Source organism: Mus caroli, unplaced genomic scaffold, assembly GCF_978045245.1.
Source record: "Mus caroli unplaced genomic scaffold, Mus_caroli_1 scaffold_3, whole genome shotgun sequence".
Lineage (NCBI taxonomy): Eukaryota > Metazoa > Chordata > Mammalia > Rodentia > Muridae > Mus > Mus caroli.
The window spans coordinates 4,823,884-4,847,722 of record NW_028227258.1 but is presented as its reverse complement, the minus strand read 5'-3'; the positions used below and the strand labels follow the sequence as shown (position 1 = coordinate 4,847,722).

The 23,839-nt window shown below is 38.2% G+C and overlaps 2 protein-coding genes across 2 annotated transcripts in view; both read right to left on the bottom strand.

The window, feature by feature from the left end:
* Tnni3k (TNNI3 interacting kinase) overlaps window positions 1-23,839 on the bottom strand; it is a 311,536-nt gene that overhangs the window by 285,621 nt on the left and 2,076 nt on the right. The window contains 1 exon segment of the mRNA XM_085835372.1: window positions 22,638-22,730. Coding sequence (XP_085691498.1) covers window positions 22,638-22,730 — 93 coding nt within the window.
* Window positions 17,428-22,728, bottom strand: Fpgt (fucose-1-phosphate guanylyltransferase). Its single transcript, XM_021157701.2, has 2 exons — window positions 22,638-22,728; window positions 17,428-20,570 (listed from the first exon to the last, which is right to left on the bottom strand). The coding sequence occupies exon 2, from the start codon at window positions 20,485-20,487 to the stop codon at window positions 19,117-19,119; it is 1,371 nt and encodes a 456-aa protein (XP_021013360.2). The 5' UTR covers window positions 20,488-20,570; window positions 22,638-22,728; the 3' UTR covers window positions 17,428-19,116.

Sequence of the window (23,839 nt, the reverse complement as noted above, 5' to 3'; positions counted from 1 at the left end):
CTGATTTTGATTATTTCCTGCCATCTACTGTCTACTCCTCTTTGATGTATTTGCTTCTTTTTGTTCTAGAGCTTTCAGGTATACTATTAAGCTGCTAGTGTAAGCTCTCTCCAGTTTCTTTTTGGAGGCACTTAGAGCTATGATTATTTTCTCTTACCACTGCTTTCATTGTGCCCCATAAGTTTTGTTATGATATGTCTTAATTTTCATTAAATTCTAAAAAGTCTTTAATTTTTTTCTTTATTTCTTCCCTGACCAAGTTATCATTGAATAGAACATTGTTCAGCTTCCATGCATATGTGTGCATTCCATTGTTTTTGTTGGAATTTAAAACCAGCCTTAATCCGTGGTGATCTGATAGGGTGCATGGGATTATTTCAATCTTCTTGTATCTGTTAGACCTGTTTTGTTACTAATTATACGGTCAGTTTTGGAGAAGGTTCCATGAGGTGCTGAGAAGAACGTATATTCTTTTGCTTTAAGATGAAATGTTCTATAAATATGTATTAGGTCCATTTGGTTCATGACTTCTGTTAGTGCCACTTTGTCTCTGTTTAGTTTCTGTTTCCATAATCTGTCCATTGTTGAGAGTGGGGTGTTGAAGTCTCCTTCTCTTATTGTGTAGGGTGTAATGTGTGCTTTGAGCTTTAGTAGAGTTTCTTTTATGAATGTGCCCTAATGATTAATTATAACATACTTTTGATAATTTTAAAAACACAGTTAGATGTACATGTGTGTTGATATGTAGGTATGTGAGCAGAATGGTGGTATTGAACCCCCTGAAGCTGGAGTTCTAGGTAGTTGTAACATAATTTGGGTCCTCTGCAAAAGCAATATTCTCAAAACCACTGAGCCACCTCCTGAGTTCTTTTAAAATTTAATTTGATTGTGTGTGGGTATGCTCATGTGTTTTATGTCTGCATGTGTGTGGGTATGTATGAGCTATGTTATCTGTGTACTACAGCATGTATGTAGAGGTCAAAGGATGACTGCAGTGGTTTAAATAGAAATGACCCCATAGATTCATGTGTTTGAATAGGGAATAGCACTATTAGGAGGTGTGGCTTTGTTGGAGGAAGTGTGTTTCTATGGGCATGAGTTTTAAGGTCTCCTAAGCTCAAGCTGTGCCCAGTGTGGGACACAGTTCCCTTCTGTTGCCTGTGGATCAGGATGTAAAACTCTCAGCTCCTTCTCCAACTAAGACAGACATTAGTACCAAGAGTGGGGTATTGAAGCTATAGTTCTAACAATGTTCTCATGTAGAGAAATGTGGATTTTGGAACTTTGGATTAGGTAAACAGTACAATGTTTAAAAAAGAGTATAATGGGCCTTCCTTGCAAGGATATGGAAGATGGCATTTAGGGTGATTTCAGCTGTGGGGGGCTCGCTCAAGAGGTTTCACAGGAAAAGAATTTTAATATGTTGCTTAGAGATAGTTCTTGTGATATTTTGGTAAAGAATGTGAGTGGTTTTGCCCTTGTCTAAAGAGTCTGCCTGAGGGTAAGGTGAAGAGATTTAGACTAGCTGCATTGCCAAAAGAAATATCAAAATAGCCTAGCATAGACTATGGATCATGTGGATCACTCTTATCAAGATAATTGTGATAAAATGGAGGAAGCTAAAAAGGGAAAAATACAAAATTTATGGTTCAAAATTGCAGGGGCCACAGGGAAGTAGATTGGACCTAAATCTTGAGTTCAAGAAGATAAACAGATTAAAGATATTAAATGGAATTAAGGAAGTGGTGACCTCAGAGAAAGATCTTACCCAGATAAGCTTCCATCTTGTGAAAAAGAATTTAAAAAAAAAAAAAAGCTTAGGACATGAATAGTGGTACAGGCCTTTAATCCTAGCACTCAGGAGACTAAGTCATACTGAATTCAAGGTCAGTCTACAAAGCTGAAAGGAGATGGAGATCCACCAAACATTTTGACATCAGACATGGTGATTCGGAGTTTGGAGTTTGCCCAGCTGATTTTCAGTTTTGGCTTGGTCCACGATTTCCTCACTCTGTTTCCTTCGTGAACAGTAATGCATGCATATCCTGTGCCACTATACACTGTAAGTATGTAATAGGTTTTAATTTTGATTTTATAGGGAGTTACAATTAACAGATTGTTTGTATCTCAAAAGAGGCTGAACTTTGGACTTTTAAAATTTGTTGAGACTGTGAAAAAGTATGTGGACTTTTGCGGTTGGACCAACTATATTTTGTATAACGTTATGGCTACAAGCCTATGGGAGCCAGGGAGTGGAATGCTGTGGTTTGAATACATATAGTCTCCAAAGACTCATAGGTTTGAATGTTTGACCCATAGGAAGGAACAGTACTAAGAGTTGTGGCCTTATTGGAGAAAGTGTGCCACTGTGGGACCAGGCTTTAAGGTATCCTATGTTCAAGCTATGCCCAGTGTGGCACACAGTGCCCTTCTGTTTCCTGCAGATCAAGATGTTGAACTCTTAGATCCTTCTCCAGCACCATGTCTGCCTGGATGCTGCCACATTTCCCATTTTGCTGATAGCGAACTAAGCCTCTGAAACTGTAAGCAAGCCCCAGCTAAATGATTTTGTTGTTGTTTGTTTGTTTATTGTTTTTTGTATGTTTTATTTTTAATAAGAGTTGCCTTAGTCATGGTGTTTCTTCAAAACAATGAAACTCTAAGACAATGACCTTGGGAGTTGGTTCTCTCCGTCACCATATGGAGCCTGGGAATCACACTCAGACAGTCAGCCTTGCTAGCAAGCATCTTTAGTGGTGAAGGCTTGTCACAGGCCTTTTATGCAACTTGAAATTTTAACTATTATCATTCTACTTACCACCTATTTATTGTGTTCATATGCATGTATGCCTGTGAGCGTGCACCTCTCTTCATGCCATGTCTTTGGCTTGGAAGTGAGAGAACAAATGTCAGGAGTCAGTTTTCATCTCCCACTGCCTTGAGTCAGGACTGCTGCTGTATTATGTGTCCAGGCTAGCTCACAGTCCATTCTTGCTGATCAGAGCTCCAAACTAACTGGACCATGAGCTTTGCAACTGGCTTCTTTCTTTCGTTTTTTCATTTCTTTTAAACTTTCTTATTAATTCTTTGTGAGTTCCATACCACATACCCAATTCCTACTCATCTCCTAGTCCCTTCATTTCTGCCCTTCATGCTGCAACACCTCCCTTGCCCCATAAAAAGCACACAACTGAGCAAACAATCAATCAAAAGATAGCATAGAAAATACTTCATCATGGAAGCTACATATTTCATGCCCCTCCTTCCCGCCTTTTTTGGAAACTTTGCTTTGTTTATTCTTAATTCAATTCTAGGTTCAGGGCCCAATCCTCCAAGTCCTTCATCCTGTGAGGGACTTAGCCAGCTCTCCCATTCTCACACCCTTGTGACCAGCTCACTTGAAACTTTGCCATGAGGGCCAGTTCCACTGTATGCCAGGTGAGGTGCAGGGTCCCCTCTCCTGAGTTCTACAGCCCAGTGAAGGGGCATAGCTAGCTCTGCTGATCTCATGACCTCAGGGTCAGCTATTAGATATGGTGAAGGGTGCAGGAATCACCCCTGTACCCATGATACCTCATGCCAGATGAGTGGTAGAGCAAGTTCTCCATCACTCTGCCCTGGGGACAGGCTTTTGCTTCCCCTTGACTAGAGTCACCTCTGCCATGCTGTCTAGGTGAGGTACAGGGCCTACTCTCCTGAGTGCTGCAGCTGGTGAGGGACAGGTGTAGGTCTCCCAATCTCATGACTCTGTGAGCAGGTTTCCTGATTGTCAAAGGTGTGTGTGAGGGGTGGGCATCACCTCTCCATGTGTGTCACCCCACAACAGAGCAATTGCAGGGTCAGCTGTCCCAAAGCCCTGCTGCCAGGGCCAGCTCCACTGTGGTGCCTGGGTGAGATGTGGGTTTAGCTTTCCCTATCTCGCTGTATCCAGTGAGGGGTGGGGCCAGCCACTGGCTTTTTTCAAATCCAGATTTTTGTGTGTTCTGAGGGTTAAAACTCGGGTTGTCAGGTTTGTATCACAAGCACCTTTACCTGCAGAGCTGTGTCACTAGCACCCTCAGATCCTAACATTGTTCATCCATATTAGAATCTTTGTATTCAGAATGAACCGAATGAAGAATAAACAAAGCAAACTTCCCGAGAAGGTGCTTTGTGCAGTTTGCCCAGAAGAGATGTAAGGCACAGTCATGGCCAGCAGAGCTTCAGCAGAACATAGTGTGGTTGAGCATCTAACTTCCTCTGGAGTCGTTAGTGATGGCTTGTGAGAAAAATGTGCATGCTGTGCCGTTTAAAGAGGGGAGGAGTTAAGCTGGGCTGGTGATAGAAGCAGAATCACAGAAATATGTCTTGTTGCTTCTGAAGTTTTAAATAATCTTAGAGGAAAAATAATTTAAAAAAACCCATTTAATCTTGAACATATGATAAATTGAGAGCTTGGACACTATTTAGATCATTATACCACTTCAGAGGATTCAGAGAAATTATTAAGACGATGTTCATTAAAATCTCCATTATTGCTGTGCACAGTAAAACAAATTAAACAAAACTGAGGGGACCAAGGCAATTTAAATTTCATCTTGGATTTTTTTTTTTCTTGAGAGTAAAAATTGATGAGGCTACGTTAGGCGAAGTCATAAATACCAAATGACAGAGGAATTATACATGAAGTGGCAGCAATGGGGTGAAATACGAACATAAAAGGTAATAAGTTTTAAGAGGAGAAACCATGAAACCATCCCATAAGAGCCAAAAAGATTGTGGCTATGGGGGGAGAAGGACTGGGAGAACAGAAGCCAGTTTTTGATGAATATGTGGGACATGTAAATTACATGTAAATTTCTGGTACATTGAGGAAGATGAGTGGTTTTTAAAGACAGGCATCATAATTTTGAAAGGAGAAAATGTAATTAAGTGTTCTCTTTCTTAAATCTGTTAGGATTATTTTTGAGGTATCTCATTATCATGGTAGAGAACATTTTTATTAGGAATAACCATATTGTTCATGATATATTGATTTAGGTCACAGGGTTTCTTGTACATGGTTTTTAGATTTACTTTAAACAATCTCATTAGAAGTTCCTAGACAGCATAAGTGATAGACAGCATGTTTTTACACATTTGGAATAAATTTTTTCTTTCATTTTTAAAAATATCATTGGGTGACTTTGATGGAATCACCTTAACGTATCACCTGGTCCAGTCAAAGTTTATTTCTCTTGACTTGGAGTCTCACGTGGATGGTAGTGAACTCACAGAGATGCTCATGTGGGCTGTAGTAAGCTCATATGATGCTCATGTGGATGGTAGTGAGCTCATGTGATGCTCATGTGGATGGTAGCGAGCTCATGGTGATGCTCATGTGGGCTGTAGTAAGCTCATATGATGCTCATGTGGATGGTAGTGAGCTCATGTGATGCTCATGTGGGTGGTAGCGAGCTCATGTGATGCTCATGTGGGAGGTAGTGATCTCATGTGATGCTCATGTGGATGGTAGTGAGCTCATGTGATGCTCATGTGGGTGGTAGTGAGCTCATGTGATGCTCATGTGGGTGGTAGTGAGCTCATGTGATGCTCATGTGGGTGGTAGTGAGCTCATGTGATGCTCATGTGGGAGGTAGTGAGCTCATGTGATGCTCATGTGGGTGGTAGCGAGCTCATGTGATGCTCATGCAGGTGGTAGTGAGTTCATGTGATGCTAGTGACAAAACTAGATGGTTGTCCAGTTTGTACACTTTTCTCTGCTGGACCTCTTGCTTAGCTAGAAGGATTATATTTCATTTATAGTCACTGAAAAACTTTGAAGTCACTCATTATTTTTAGCTAATATTTGATACACTATCAAATACAAGTTCATTTAAATACTTTGATTACTGAGATGTTAATTCTAAGAGTCATGACAGAAGAAGTTTTTGTGGAGAAGCTAACTACAAAAACATAGACGGACACAACAGTAGCCCTGCAGTTCCATATCCGAATCAAAAGAGTCATCTGCATAGAAAAATCTCCCCCTACAACCTTTAGCTCCATATGCATGATAAACTCTTGTAAAGACCAGAGGTGATCTCTACGTTTAAACGAAACATTTCTTAAACATCGTTCTTAAGTGAGAATATAAAATACACCTTTGAAAATTAAAGTTTGAAATTTAAATTTCAGGTCAGAGTAAATATTCAAGAATCTAGCCGATGCTTGTTATGATTTTGTGAATTTTTTCTAAGCCTGTCTACATTCAATTCTACATAGTCCAATATGCAGTTTATAGTGATCCAAAGCTACCCTCTCAATTTCATCTTCCCACCTCAAGACAAAATGAGATCGACTTTTATCTTTCCTTTAGGTCAGTTCTGTGGGATCTTCTGAATGAGGCAGCCTTGGCTAAGTGATTCTGGCTGACTATTCCGCTGCTACCCCTTACTTTATTGTGTATTTCTAGCAACAGTTGGTGGATTATTTTTCTGTCTTATCAAGAATGTGGAAGAATGATGAAATATCCCTGTGTCTATCAAAGACTGACAGATAATATGTGAAATGTATTTGATTTTTGAAGTCAGAGTCTATATCAGTGTCTATCTGATTTATCTATTTTATATGACCTTGCTTTTGAAAAAATGTATAAATTCATTTTTACTAAAAAAAAACCTATACTTTGAACACAAATTTTGTCTTTATATTCTGCTTTGACTTCCTCTGGAAAAGATTTAAAGTGGTTTATCTCTATCCCCAGACATCAGGCAGATGGGCTGTCTAATCTGTGGTACATTTAAATCTACATGGCCTGGGCGTGGGGACTACAGATTTACTTTGACCCTTTTCTTTTTCTTTTTCCTTAGGATTTATTTATTTTATATATATGAGTTCACTGTCACTCTCTTCAGACACACCAGAAGAAGGCATCAGATCCCATTACAGATGGTTGTGGACCACCAAGTGGTTGCTGGGAATTGAACTCAGGGCCTCTGGAAGAGCAGTCAACATTCTTAACCATGAAGCCATCTTTCCAGCCTTGACCCTTCTATTTATTCCCTTCAAATATTTTAGGTCATTGCATTACATGATCATAATACTCCTATAAATCTATCAGTCAGTGACACAATCTGTGTTTTCAAAATACTCTCTATGAACAAAATTATTCCATCAGTAGGGTACATAATAACTAACTAGTCAACAAAACAATAGCTGGATGTTGAAAATAATTAGAATGGAATTTTCCCCACTATGTAAACTATAAAACTAATCCTGGTCACAGAAAAAAAAAAACCAAACAAACCCTAAAACAGTCAGGTTTGATATACAAACCACTATAGGATAAACTCAAAATCAGGAATGTGTGTGGAATATGGATTCAGGAATGTTTTTAGAATATGGACTAGGTGTTTGTTCTAGGGGTTTCCCAAAAATAATTTAGGACTTCCATTCTGAGAAATCAGAGATTGCATAAAACTCTTGGTTAGTGGATTCTCAGAGGACAATTTTTACATATTCAATTGAGCTCCTGAAGAATATGTCTCAAGCAGAGATCACCCAGAAGTTAGCCTGTTATCCTTTATTTCAATCAAAATGTGCTATGGAGCAAGCAGCCTTGGTATAGAGACAGATAAAGAGAGAGAAAGTAAATCAAGGGTTCTAAAAAACCATTGGTATAATTACAGTCATTACAGATTTCCCCCAGGTTTGAAGTACTTGATGGGTGAACACGAATATAAGGATTGAAGTAGTCTAAGGTTGTTAGCAAGGAGCCATGCCTCTCCAGTTTCCAGCCAGAAGCATATACAAAAAATTGAGAGCCAGTTCATGTATCTCAGGCCACATAGAACTTCTGGAATATGATTCACCAAGGACAATGACCCTGAATGAACAACTAGACATCTGAGAAATGATGCCATAAGATGAGTAGCAGAACCAGAGTAAAGCTGAATTTTGACCACAGAACTCTCCAGAGAAGTTTATAACACAGCGGTGGATAATCACAAGTTTGTTTTTTTAATTTTGGGGGTTTTTTGTTTTTGTTTTTGTTTTTTTTTTTAATGGTTTTAGAGCTTTATTGTAGAAAGGCAGAGAGAAAGAGAGAAGGTAGAAAGAGAGAGGCTGACCATGGCCACATAGAGAAAGAGGGGAAGAGAAGGGACAGGGCTAGAAAGGAGAGTAAGAAAGGGTGAGAGCTTAAAGAGCATAATCACAAGGTTTAAAGGGACGTTAAGATGTGGTGTGTGTGTGTGTGTGTACATGGAATAGTTGTGTATATATGTGATGTATATGTATGCATATGTATGTGGGGAAAATCTAAAGGGGCCACAGAAGCTGTATATGGCACTTCTGGATGGCTCAGGCAGTAATATGTGCTCCTAAAATGCATAAACACCTGAGGCTGATCCCCAGCACTGATATATAAAAGCTTCAAGCAGAGGCCTTTTATAATCTCAGATTCTCATCACTGGGAAGGTGGAAACAGCAGAACCCCTGGGGTCTGCTAGCCAGACAGCCTGGTGTTAGCTAGTGAGCTCCAGGCTAAAGGTGAGACTGGGCTTACAGGAGGTCCACGATGGATGTTCCTGGAATTGTTCACGGCTTACCAAACACACATGTGCGCACACACACACAAAAACAAAACTTTCGAGTTAAAGACAGAAATGACCATTCTGCTTTACTAGAACACATCCACAGAGCTAACTCCAGTGAGGAAATCACATGTTTGCTTCAGATTCCATGTGTAATTTCAGCCTGCAACGGAAAAAAAAAAGTACATTCTCCAAAACGGTCAACCCAACAATAATGGGTTTTTATACATGTGAAATTTTGGAGACCAAATTAAACTATTTAAAAATAAAATTTAATTTTAATTATGAGAAACTTATATAAAATTAAAAAAATCTGATTGAAAAGTTAAAATCTTGTCTCTCTCAAACAGTTTATTTTTATATTCTGAGTATTTCAGTGACTAATAAAAATAACTACACTGATTTTACTGTAATTCGCAGATACATGTGATATCAAGGTTCAGTTTAAATTACAGTTATCATTGGACACCTGTTATTCCTTGGTTCCTTTCTTCAACAAACTTATTAGCAGTCTGTACCATGATGATGGTGTATTTTGTGCACTTCTTCAAATAAATAATGTAAAGAGATCATTCAAATTGCATCTTTAGTGGGAAGCCATCTGGCTTCATGTGAATTTATGAATATTTTAGCTTTTTCAGCTAGGCGGGCATGAAATCTGGAACTAGGGATTGTCGTGTAGATTTGCGACAGTGTTATAAAATATTGCTTCTCTAAGTCAGTGATTGACACACTTACTGAAGTGTGTGTAAGTCCTTCTCTGTTACTGCAGACCAAGTCCACTATCATGGGGACAGTATTATATGATTACTGTGAGTCATCACTGTTCAGCTGTTATTGTAAGAACAGGCACTTTTAGTAGCTCCACATGAAACAGTTGCGGAATGGTGATGAGCTCTGGGTAGACACTGACATGGCACCCTTATGATTCTATAGTGAAAATGATCTTAGCTACTGCAGTGCTATGGAAAGATGAGCTTCAGCTGTGAGCCCTGACCAGAGAGCCTCAGCTACAAAGAGTTCCCTCACTACTGTACCCCTTCCCCATGGTTCCTAATAGTGGTGTGCCATATGAATCCTGAACTCTATGGTTCAGTCTTGTAGCACAGCTCCCTCCTGTGACCTGCAAAGCAGGACTGTTTTTCCAACTTCACTTCTCTTTGGGCGGTCCTACTCAATAGTGTGTGTGGTGTTAATTCTGAGGGAATTCCGTAAGAACTGTGTTGCTTTCTAGTAGTGACAAATACATTCCAGACACAACTTTGCAGGAATCCTGGCCTGTAGTGATCATATATTTCTATGCTTTACAGAAAACAAGAGCCTCTTAGAAAAAGTTTGGAGAATTGCCCTCCAGACACATTGCTTGAGTATTCCTTATGTTCAAGTTATTTCAGGAGTCAGGCATAATGGCATACAGCCTTAATTCTATTACTTATGGTAGAGCAGGAGGCAGATCTCTTTAGCTTCAAGGTCAGTCTGGTCTACATAATGAATTTCATGCAAGATAGCATAAGGAGACTCAAAATTCTTTATCCTAGAATTCAACAAATTCTACTCCTAGAAATACCATTGATTTTCCTTATAGAATCTAGGACAAACATAAAACTGGCTTCTTCATTCTGCTTGTGAGAAATTACTAGAAATAAATGAAATCCTTGGGAATAAATGAAATACAATTGTTCATATTCATAGTTCATAACATTATATATTAAAACTGACTTATATATTGATACCTATAAATATAGATATGAAAAATGTTAGCATGTACATTTAAGAGCAAATGTCTTAAGGTGATAGTGGTTATATAAATCCAAACACAGGGGACTGTTGTTGCATTTCTGTGATACTAAGGAAACATGGTGAGGAGGAATCTACTTGTAGAGACTTCAGTGGATGACTAATGACTTTAGTATATATTCAGCAGTATGTCCTACCCTGGAGTCACCTGGAGAATGATACTAGATGTGAAGAAGAAGAAGAAGAAGAAGAAGAAGAAGAAGAAGAAGAAGAAGAAGAAGAAGAAGAAGAAGAAGAAGAAGAAGAAGAAGAAGATAAGAAGAAAGAAGAAAGAAGAAGAAGAAGAAGAAGAAGAAGAAGATAAGAAGAAAGAAGAAAGAAGAAAGAAGAAGAAGAAGAAGAAGAAGAAGAAGAAAGAAGAAGAAGAAGAAAAGAAGAAGAAAGAAGAAGAAGAAGAAGAAGAAAGAAGAAGAAAGAAGAAGAAGAAGAAGAAAAGAAGAAGAAGAAAGAAGAAGAAGAAAGAAGAAGAAGAAAGAAGAAAGAAGAAGAAAGAAAGAAAGAGAAGAAGAAGAAGAAGAAGAAGAAGAAGAAGAAGAAGAAGAAGAAGAAGAAGAAGAAGAAGAAGAAGAAGAAGAAGAAGAAAGAAGAAAGAAGAAAGAAGAAAGAAGAAAGAAGAGGAGGAGGATAAGCAAGCAGTTAAGACAAATGCATAATGATAGCCTATGTGATGATCAAGGACAGCACTAGGAAGCTCAGAGAAGTTCAGAATAACTGTGGTTGTGTAAGGGTGGGCTGTGTTAATTACTTTACTGTTACTAATACAAAAAATGACAGACAATTTATAGAAGAGTACATTGAGACTTATGATTGCAAAGGTTAAAAGTCCATTTTGATAAGAAGACATGGTAGAAAGCAGCAGGTCTGTAGAACCAATTTCAGAAGTTGTAGCCTCTCTGAAGTCACGCTGTAACATTTTGTATCTGGGAGGCTGTGGGAAACCTTTGCAGAGTGGCAGTTACAGAGTGGCAGTTGGCTACTGCTGGCCACCACACATACATAGGCAGTAAAGGTTCTTTTGTCAAGATGAGGTCTTGCTTCTCTTACTTTCTCACTGAATTTCTCTGCTTGATATCGAAATAACTGGCAGACAATTCATTCTAATCTTCTGTCAGCTTCTTATTCTCTGGCTTCAACTGCCTCTTGCTGACCTGCACTGAACTCAACTCCACTGCACTGCACTCACTACACTGAGTCCCAACTGATCTCAACCAACTCTCAAGTGACTGTGCCAAACTCAGCTGCTCTCAACTGAGCTCAACTGTCTGAACTATACTAAGTGTACAGAACTGAACGGAATTCCACTCAACTGAACTCCACTAGCTCTCTCTGCTGCTCTTACGTAGCTGTTCTCCTGAGAGTTGAACACATCCTATCTCTGACTCATTCTGTCAAACTTTTCTCTGATTCATCAGGTTGTCTATCCCTCAATTAGACATCATGGTTTTGGACTAAAAGTATGTACTAACGGTGTGTCTCTATTTCAGCCAGACAGATTAATGGTGTGTGGCATGTCTGCATTCTAGCAGAATTACACAGGCCTAGAAGGACTTTGTATGTGATTATCCATATTGCTGTGCTAAAATTCCTCTATATTCCTGGAATTTAGTATTGTCTAAGGTACTGTTCCTTAACTGTTGGGGTCTAGAAATTATCTCACAATCCACATGAACACCAATCTCAGTCAGACAAGAATTTATTGAGCACCTAAAAAAATGTTCAATATCCTTAGTCATCAAGGAAATGCAAGTCAAAACAACCCTGAGATTCCACCTCACACCAGTCTGAATTGCTAAAATCAAAAACTCAGGTGACAGCAGATGCTGGTGAGGATGAGGAAAAAGAGGAATACTCCTCCATTGTTGGTGGGATTGCAAGCAGGCACAACCACTCTGGAAATCAGCTTGGCGGTTCCTCAGATCTAGCTATATTACTCCTGGGCATATATCCAAAAGATGCTCCAACATGTAATAAGGACACATGCTCCAGTATGTTCACAGCAGCCTTATTTATAATAGCAAGAACCTGGAAAGAAACCAGATGCCCCTCAACAGTGGAATGGATACAGAAAATGTGGTACATTTACACAATGGAATACTACTCAGCTATTAATAACAATGAATTTATGAAATTATTAGGCAAATGGATGGATCTGAAGGGTATAATCCTGAGTGAGGTAACCCAATCACAAAATAATACACATCATATGCATTCACTGATAAGTGGATAATAGCCCAGAAGCTCAGAATACCCAAGATACAATTCACAAATCACATGAAACTCAAGAAGCAGGAAGACCAAAGTGTGGATACTTCGATCCTTCTTAGAAGGGGGAACAAGATACCCATGGAAGGAGTTACAGAGACAAAGTGTGGAGCAGAGACTGAAGGAATGACCATCCAGAGACTGCCCCATCCATTCCATATACAATCACCAAACCCAGACACTATTGTGGATGTCAACAAGTGTTTGCTGACAGGAGCCTCATATACCTGCTTCCTGAGAGGCTCTGCCATTGCCTGACAAATATAGAAGTGGATGCTCACAGCTATCCTTGGGACTGAGCACAGGGTACCCAATAAAGGATCTAGAGAGAAGATGCAAGAAGTTGAAGGGGTTTGCAGCCCCATAGGAGGAACAATAATATGAACTAACCAATACCCCGCCCTAGGGCTCCCAGGGACTAAATCACCAACCAAAGAGTACACATGGTGGGACTCATGACTCCAGCTACATATGTAGCAGAGGAGGTCTAGTTGGACATCAATGGGAGGAGAGGCCCTTGGTCCTGGGAAGGCATGATGCCCCAGTGTAGAGAAATTCCAGGGCCAGGAAGCAAGAATGGGTGCTTTGGTGAGCAGGGGGAAGGGGAGGGGAGAGGGGGAAGGAGTTTTCAGAGGGGAAATCAGGAAAGGAGAATTTACATTTGAAATGTAAATAAAGAAATTATTCAATAAAGTAAAAAAAAAAAAAGACCAATTTATTGAACATATGCCCCAGGACAAATTGACCAGGGCCAGGTCCACAAACATCTGAACCAAGTTATTCCACCAATCAAGCTTTAGGGATAGGGGACTTCCTGAGGAACATTTCTCTGTTGTACTCTTTCCTGCTCCCATTGGTTAGGGTGGTCAACTGTGACAGGGGACTTGCCCTGTCTAATATTCATATTCTAACTTGGCTTCCTGGATAGGACTTGTCTAACATTCATGTCTTAAGTTGCCAACCAGGGTGCCAATTACCCACATACATGTCTCTTTTTGCCAAGTTGGATGTCAGTTCCCAGGGAGGTCTTGGGAACTTAAACTTTACTTGACCACTACTCAAAATGGAAGTCCTATTCCAAATAGTTTCTTATGTTGGTGCAGGTGTCTCTTATGTTGGGATCCATCCCAGGTGCAGCTATACCGTAAATGGTCCAGGAAGTGCTGTTGGGTGGTTAGTTTGGGTCTAAGCTTATTGTGAGTAACTATAAAAAAACAGTTCTACTGACTTCTATCATCATGATTGGTTACCAAGGGCACAGAACATAACAGAATATGCAATCAATCTTGGCATTAGAAAGTTTCCTAGTATCAGCAGAAACATGAGAAAGTTTCCTTATACTGTTACCCAGGCCTTAACATTTTACATAGGCCTTAATATTTAAACAACTCAAGCTGGGCGTGGTGACGCACGCCTTTAATCCCAGCACTCGGGAGGCAGAGGCAGGTGGATTTCTGAGTTCGAGGCCAGCCTGGTCTACAAAGTGAGTGCCAGGACAGCCAGGGCTACACAGAGAAACCCTGTCTCGAAAAACCAAAAAAAAAAAAAACCTCAATGCCCAGGTTTTACAATATTTCCTTTTGTAATCTCTATAACTTTGTCTTCATGCGCAATTATAAAAGCTCAATAAGTTTATTATTATTGTGTTGAAGGGATAATACCATTTCTAAAAAGCACTGTATAATTATAGTTGGTAATGATCACAGCTCAGTAATAGAGAAAAGAGGCTGGGTTTTGGTAGTGACTTCAACATAGACTGCCTGAAAAACTATATGAAATAGCTGAAAGAATGTACGGTAGTCATGGGTGAATCCTGGGATTTTTGCCTTGAGCAATTCTGTAGATGTTTGGGTCATTTATATAAACTGAAAAGCTTGTTGAAATTAGTATTACACAGAATATAGCTTTATATTTATTTTTTTCTATTTGATTTTTTTCCAGCGAGAAAGTGCAGACAAGTGCTTATCTAAATCTTAAATTTGATATTAGATATATTATGTTAGCTAGTAGACAACTTCAAAATGTGGAAAAATATACAAATGAATGTATCCTGAGGAAATGGCATGTCTGATTTTGTTACAGATCATTTATTAGGGAGTGTGTGTGTGTGTGTGTGTGTGTGTGTGTGTGTGTGTGGTGTCTGCAGTTATGTGGGTGTTACATCATGTGTAGAGGTCAGAGAACAACTTGTGGGGGTCAGTGCTCTTCTTCCTCCATGGGTTCAGAGGATCAAACTCAAGTCCTCAGGCTTGCATAGCATTTCACAGTCCAGAGACAGGGGGAAGAAGCCTGCATAACTGTTCTCATGTCATAGCACAAGTGCAGAGAGGGTGAAGAAGCCTGCATAACTGTTCTCATGTCACAGCACAAGTGCAGAGAGGGGGAAGAAGCCTGCATAGCTCTTCACAAGTTGGTACTTCTTTTGTTGTACTTAAGGCATTGTGTGTGTGTGTGTGTGTGTTGGGCATCAGTTGTTAAAAGGGAGGAAAAATATCACTAAAGCTGTTTTTCTCCCTCCTTATTCAAAGGGCAGCTTCTGCTAAAAGTTCTTCATTGAACTAGATTTGAGTTCATTAGAAGTTTGACCAACTTTAACCAATCATAATTTCTTCCTAAACTATAATAAAGTTTGTTGTAGATATGTGCAATTAGAAAATTTGTAATTTATGACTTTACCAGTATGGCAGTGCACTGGAAATTGTAATCATGCTACTAATGAACATAATCATATTTTGTAGCTTCTGAGTTTTTACTACCACTACTTTGAAACCCCTCTGAAAAACACCATATTTGTGGCTATAATTTACATTTCCAAAACCCAATGCTACAAGCAATAGGAAGAAAACCAGTTGTATAAAACTTCACTGAGATGCATTGCATTCTCCACCAGCAAATAAAATGAGCAGTTGATTCAACATAGTTGTGATTTTTTAAAAAAATGCCTCAAGATTTAAATCTTTAACTATTTCCTGGATGAGAGAATAAATTAAAACTAACCAGAACCACCCATACATTCTAAAGTGGATGCTGTGGGTAATTCTCATTCTCTCTCTCTGTCTCTCTGTCTCTCTGTCTCTGTCTCTCTGTCTCTCTCTCTGTCTCTGTCTCTGTCTCTCTCTCTCTCTGTCTCTCTCTCTCTCCTGTACATATGCTACTAATTCACAAGATATTCCTTGCAGTGAAGATTCTGAAAGCTTTGAAAGAGTTTGGAGATTCAAAAAGCAGATCAGGAACACAGATTCTAAAAGTACAGAAGAGCACAGCCCCTGGGGTGTGTTCTAGTGGATGGCCCAACACCATGTACACAGGAGCAGCACAAACTGGAATTCATGGCTTATTTTAAAGCAAAAACAAAAGCAAAAAAAAAAAAAAAACCCAAAGACATGACATTAGATTGCCTAAGAACTGCACCAAATTACAGTTGAAGAATAATCACAGGACACATGGCCAAGAAAGACATGAAAAGAGTGATTGCAGCAGGCTACTGCAATTGGAAAGGTGCTGTGAATGGCAATATTCATGTTGAATGACTCAGAGATCATTACACACGGTGGCTTCCAAACCGTTGACCATTGTTAAGACCATTGACTTAAACAGCCTAAAGGAAACAGTATTAGCTACTACGTGTATGATGATGCCTTTTGACTGGCATCTTTAGGCATGGGTGTCAGCATGGCTCAACACATGGATAGTGCTAGTTATTCTTCACAAGTATCCTCCTCCTCCACCTCTAATTTTGCAATATCAATGCAGTGTGGAATCTGCAGATTTTATTATTTCGTTCCTTAAATTCTGCCATGGCTCAAAATGGTGGTCAGCCAAACTACTGTCAAATTGGCCACATACTAAGTTTGGTTATTTCTTTTTTGCACATGAAGATAAAAGATAACTTTTCCAGGAGCAGAACTGGTGCTCTCCAACCAGACTGTTGTAACTTGCCTTTTTATTACATAGAATAACGCAATCAGAAATTTTCATGTATATAAACCATTGGGAGGAAAACCAGAATGTAATACTGTTTTGCTGTCATACTGATAAGCAGGAAGGAGATGCGTACCTGTTCAAGGTGCTGAGAACAAAAGGACAAGTACTCATGCCTAAACTGGACATTTATATCAACTCCTTCCCACCAAGGCTGAGAAGCATTCAAGAAGAGGCTGTGGAAATATAAGAGCATAACGATGGGAGAGAAATGTGGTCTTTTAATCATGACATGGCTGTCACTTTCATGTGCTCACAGCACTTGGGATTTCTTGCACAAGATCAAGATAGGCAAAATCTCTCAGAGAAAATAGACAATATCTAGGACCCACTTCTTTTCAGGAAGTTAACTGGAATTAAGAGCTTCTAGAGGAAGGAGAAGTATTCTTCTTTTGAGGATATGACTACTGACAGATGTGTTCCAGTGGATGGCCCTTCAGCCATGTATACAGGATAAGCAGTAACTGGACTTAGTAAATTATTAAAACAAAAAGACATGAAACTGTGAGGGACACACGTTGAGGGTATATGGGAAAGTTGGGGGGATGATGGATGGGTAGGATTATATTCATTGTATACATGTATGGAATTCTCAAGAATAAAAAAACGTACAGTGCAGCCTTGTCAATACTTGTGAAGTCACCAATAAATATAAGTTGATTTCTGAGTATTTCAGGAAAGTAAGAGCTTGGCTCTAAAATATTGAAATGTCTTGATTATATCTGTACATTGTATGTTATTTGTTCCTTTAGGTATATATGCACAGAGCAATAAAACTTTTTGTCTAAATGCAACTATAAGAGATCTATAAAAAACACAAAAATTTCAACTATACAGGGAAGTGATGGTATTCTTTATTAATGATATTTTTTTTCTTGGAACATGAAATCATAATTCTCACCGTTGATAGGACTTTAAATTAGTCTTGAGTATTTAATAACATTTAACATCCATTGAAATATCAGTAACTTAACCAATAATTGTCAAATAGTATCATACATACTTTGCCTTATTGTCTAGTACCTCAAAAAGACAAATATTCTTATATAAATAATATAAAGGAGTTTTGACAGATATCTTGTTTATCATATATTTTTATGAAAACTTACATAGAAGTTGCCACAGCAGATATTACAATGTACTTTAGGTATTTTAAACACAAGTATGATATGATGTACCTCTATTACAGTTCAACCTGAGGACATTCCACTAATGTGTTTATTTCAGAATAGGTAGGCATAACCAGGAATCCCACCCATTTCACTTCCTTGCAGTCGTTTACGATCTGAGGAGTTCTTCAGATTGCCTATTGGAATTTCCTCTCTTTGGGCCAATTGTTTGTTCACAGCATCACTACCACCAATGATGCAAGGTAAATGTCCACTGTCAAGTTAAGAGATTTGGAGAAGGATTAACTAGGAGAAGATTAAGTAAGGTCCATAGCGAGTGAGCACTGGCTCTCAACTATGCCTACCACCTCCTGAGCAGACAACTGAGTTCTGTGTGTACATATCTACCACTGTAATACACCAGTAGACATAGTTTATAAGATATGGCAACACATGTTCTAGTGTATAAAAACAAAATCATACATACATACTTTTATATCATTTTGGCAAGACCAGTGAGGCACAAACATCATTATATAGCACTTTCATAGGACTAAGGAGGTTGACTTACAGAAGCAACATGGAGGTTCTAACCATCTGTAACTCTAGTTCCAAGAGACCCAATGCCTTCTTCTAGACCGGAGGTTTTTAACCTTCCTGATGCTACCATCCTTTAAATACACTCGTGCTGTAGTGACCCCAAATATAAAATTATTTTTGTTGCTACTTAACTCTAATTTTCCTACTGTTATGAATCATAATGTAAATATTTTGTTTTCCAATGGACTTAGGTTATCCCTCAAAGGTTTGTTTGAGCCCACAAAAGGTCACAACCCACATGTTGAGAACAGCTGTTCTAGCCTTTATGGATGCCACAAGCATGTGGTGCACATGCATACATGCAGGTAACACATTTATGTACATAAAATAAAACTAGAACAAAGTCCTGAAAGAAAATCTCAAATAATGACATTTCTTCTAAGGATTTATAACAATATTTTGTTACGTGTTGTCTCACTATGAGAATTTGAGTAATACAATCCTCAATATCACCTAGAACTTTATTGGTCCAGATTTCAAAAGAAGATAGAAAAGCTTTAAAGGCATGTTTAGAAAATCATCCTATAAAACAGAAGTATTTATTTTGTGAATGAAACAGTGTCCCATAAATGGATCTTTACCAAAGAGCAAAATTTTAAGATGGTGTAAACATCTAAAACAGCATATCTTTCCTGACTTTTGTCCTGGAACATACTTCTAGCAGAAGTGGTCAGTTGTACCATTCTCATTACCAAGCTACAACAGTTATATTAACATAATTTTTATTATATTACTTTATTAAAACAAACAAAAATGTCAGAGGTCTATAGGAAATGTGTGTATTTGCAATTTTGTTCATGGGCAAAATATATTCAAGATTTCTCTAAATCAGATTGATTTTTATTTGAACTAATTTCTAGGAAAATGTGTTCCCTATAAGCTAGCATGTCTTGTACATCTTTGTAGACAAGCATTTCCTGGATGGACAGAAGGTTAAAGTCACTTAGGTTGAATGGTGAATGGTTCCTTACAGCGCTTAACATCCCAAGGGATGCTGTAACCGACTCACTCAGAGACGAACAGACAGGGAAAATGCGTGCAGTCCACAGGCTCAGATTCATCTTATTTCCAGAGAATAGTTTCTCTGTAGCTTTAAGATTCCAAATGTCTAAACAAGACAGAAAACAGACTCCAAAGAACTGAAGTGCCTTTATGTCTTCCAGTGTTTTAACACTGTTCTTCAAGTTGTCTTGCATGCCAAACACCATAGTAGAATATTGTAAGTGTCCATTTATCTTCACACTTAAAGAACACAAAAAAGAATATGCTGGCACAACAGTTTTTGCTATGACAGAACTGCTGATAATGCAGTTTTCCCCGATGGACACCTCAGGCCCCAATCTAGAATACTCTACCACTGAGCCAGGGGCCACGCAGCATCCTGAATCCACTATACTGTGAATGACACAGGCTGTTCCACTGGAGCACTGAGGAACACTTGGAGAGACACTGAAAGCTATGGACTGTAAGCCCAGCTCTGACTTTAATGCACTATCAGAGGTGAAATGAAGCAGATACTCTTGCAGTGTTCCAATGTGATAAAATCTGGAGTTATTAAGAACAACAACATTCAGTGGTGTTCCCTTGAGGAGGTGGAATATTTTCTGCCTCATGTCCAACAACTGGGACTCTTCTTTAGTGACATGAGATGTGTTCCTGGTGTACTCTGCAGTTGCTCCAGGCCCCAGTGCCTGAAGAAAGTCTCCATAGGCATCTATTTCACAGTTCAGTGGGCCTTCACTTTTATAGAAATCAAGTAACGTTTTGGCTGATTTGTGATCCATGTAAAACAGGCTATCTGTGTAGACATACTCATTGTGCAATGGAAGAGAGGCAGTGTCACCTCCAGACAAGTCCTGTTGACCAAAGCTTCCTTGTCTATGCACAGCATTAAAGCGGTGCATGTTTTCAATGGTGGGCTTGTGGAGGAAACGGTAGCATTGCCTGTACTCAAGGTCACGATGTTGTAAGGAACTGTCAGAGTGCAAGACAAATACTCCATGAGTAGTGCCTACAGCGAGACTAGACGGATGGGCTAAGGCAGTAAAGCCAGGCTGGTCAAAGGCAATGTACTCACAGCCCCCAACACTGTAGAGTTCGATATCATCTGCACAGGTGACCAAGACTCCAGGCCTCATGTTTGAGGGGAAATCCACGTACATGGCTAGTTTTAACTCCAACATCTGGTAAATGGGTTCACCAAGTGGTAAGGCTGTGAAGATCTTTCCTAAAGCACTTGCATTGGGAAGGCGTTGACTGTAGCCACCTGTAAAAGTTGCAAAGTATTTAGAAATATGTTCTTTAGGAGATTTTCAAAATCTGGTAGCACCAGGTATAATATCTGAAGATATTTAATACTAAGTATTTAATCAAAATTCAGAGTAGAATTATTAAATCTAGACTTAAAAAAATCAAAAAGTGTTTCTCTTATAGCAATCTTAAGTTGCAATGCAATTTTAAAGACTCTAGGTCAGGAAATGATTTGAAGACACAGAGCCTGGCTAGCCAGTGTTCAGAAACAATTGTATAACCAACAAAATGACCATATCTAAAACTTGATTTTTCATGTACATTTCTGACAAGGCATTCCAAGCATGGTTAAACTTATGTATTAGAAATGTACTTCATAGAAAATGGTGTAAAAGACTAGAACGGTTTAACAGTTTCAAAATGTACCTCTCTGTTATACATCCATTTCATGAGGTATTGTCTTCAACTTACAAAATATACTTAGAGAAAGTAAAGTCAAATTTACTTCAGTATATTTTTTAAAAATTATACCACTTTTTCATTTAAATTGGCTTTTCCCTTCCAAAATGAACCCCATAATGTCCTGATTCCTGAAACATGTTCTATCAAACACATTACCTGTCTTAAATCCTTTTAGTGTAGAGAAAGGTGTATAGTGCAATGCAGACTTGTGTATTGGGATAAAGTCTGCTGTAGCATGCTTCATGCTGATAGCGGCATCTTTCAGCTCCACCTGGGGATTTACTAAAGTCCTCTGGGGCATCATGAAATCAGTAACACATTTAAAGTACTTTTGTACAAAATATATTTTTCAAGATCTGAGAGAAAATAATTTTCATTGTTTCTTTTTTCTAAAGACCAGAAAATATTAGTTTTCACTAAAAGAATTATCTTCAGCTATTCCTCACATCCATGGAGACACAACTCCAGGTAGACACCAAAATCTGAGGGAACTGACTTCCCTGCCCTGAAATGGCATGGTATTTGCATGTAGCCCACAATGCTTTACTGGAAAATATATTTATGCCATCTAATACAATATCATGTTTATATAAACAGTAGTTATGTAGAGATATTCCAGGAATTTTTTTTTAAAAGGTACATATTTAGTATAGAGACATTTTTATTTCCTCTCAAATACTTTCTGTCCACGGTTGCCTGAATCTCCAGAGGTGGATGGAATGCCAGGATCCAGAGGGCTCACTATATGTATTGCTAGTTATTTTCTAAGTCTAATTAGTTTTATTAAACTCATAATAAAAACTTTTACTCTATAAGACAATGAATTGTTCTATATTGTTAATTTTTCTTGAAAGCAGGACTTAGATGTATTTTGTTCATGTCATCTGTACAAAGAGTCATATTACTGTGTATGCAACACAGAATTAGAAAGCATCTTTAAAGCTACAAATATGACCATTCTCAATTATATGTCCCAAGGCTAATGCTAAGCCTTGGTAAAATTTTCAGCTCACTGGAATATAAACAACAGAAGTTTCTATGAAACCAAAATGTTCATATAATTATATATATTAATTTAAACTTCTAACACTGTCTTTCTGACTTTTCTCATTTGAAATGTTCTATTTGCTTTTACATATTTTGTCACCTTTTCTTTTGTTTTTAAAACTGTTAATCATTGTAGCTTTTTTGCTCTTAAAAATCAGACAAAACTGCAAGGCAGAAGTAACTGCAAGGCAGAAGTTTTGACAAAAGGGTCAACATCATCATCCATTTTCCTCAACAACAAAAATCCCCTCAAGGTTCCTGAGAAATGGTCACATTTTCATGAATTTTATCAAAAATAATTTTCTATTGGCAAAACAAAAGTGAAATAAAACATTCATAGAAGTTGATGATGTAATAATCTATGTTAACAATAAATTTTGTGAAAATCCTATTATTTACAAACTGCACATAACAAAAGAAAAAAATGAGTATTTATTTCTCAAGTAAAATACCATCAATGAATTTTAAGACAAAATACAATATAAGAGAGATCATTTGCAAGGGGGACAAAGTCTCTATGGTGTCAAAGGTAGAAAGCTCAAGGGCAAATGTGAATAAGTAGACATTAAGTTACCAGAGTGGATTAACAGGACCTTCAAAGAATTCCATTTATCTCCACAGAGGCTCTCCAAACACTGAAGGGAAGAAAGTGTTGATCCTCCATTTCCTTAAAAACAATTCAAAAGCATATTGTTTCAGATAAAACTACGAATATTTTTATATAAGTAATGTTACAATTTTGAAGACGTGAATTAAGACGTGTCAATAGGAGGTAGACAGATTGACGTTACTGTCAGAAGAAGTGATCAGTTACAGTAACTAAGCAAACAAACAGCTAATCAGGAAACACAGAGAGTAAAGCTCACAATGTCTCAATGTCATGATAGAAGTGATAAGGTACAGGACCTGAGACTGGAGACTGTAAATTGATATGCACTTGCCAACATACAACTTGTCCAATGGCTTCTTCCACATGACACAACCCTGTTAACACAGTAGTTGGAGGGTTTTGGTTTTTTTGTTTTTTTTTTTTTTATTGTAAGAACCTGGTTGTACAAAATATTTTAAACACTGCTAACATCCTGTATACCTAATTCTCCTCTATAGAAGAGACATCATACAGGTGCTAACCTTCTTCCTGTGAGGAGTAAACCGGGAGTGGAAACTGAGAGGAACGCCAGGGCTGTGCACACGTATCTTGTCCTGGCACGAAGAGGCTTCAGCTTTACTTATCACATGAGCCACAGGTTTAGTGATACATTTTTATAAAATCTTCCTATTTACAGTCTAAACACAGGAAGTAAATAAGTAAATGAGAGATGAATGTTGGCCTTCTTTTAATGAATAACAATACAAAAGTAGAAGAAATCCTTTGCAGTTCTCTCCTTAAGGACTCAAAGGTGACATGTAATTGACATATTTGCAATGATGACAAAGTTGAATTCTCCAGGGTTTAAGTAAATATTCTACGACACTGTAAGTAAGTGGTCCTTGTTTGTCTGTTTCCCATAACTTGGTCCTCAGAGGCCAAGTATATACATCAGCTTCCTGATTTGTTGTCTCCATCAAACTACTTCATGAAATGACTCAGTTGCTCAGTTGGGAAAGATCTTAAGAGAACTTCCAGCAAATTCCAGTATAAATTGTACTGAGGCAAAAAAAAAAAAATCTTTAAAATAATGTTCTGGACAAGTTTCTCTGTAAGTCACAGGGGCTCAGAACCTTTATTTGGACTTTTATCATTTTAAAAGTTAAGTTTCAGATCTTAAAGTTTTT

Excerpts from the sequence above, each read along its gene's own strand:
- Fpgt (XM_021157701.2), bottom strand. The coding sequence starts at position 20,487 with ATGTTGGAGTTAAAACTAGCCATGTACGTGGATTTCCCCTCAAACATG.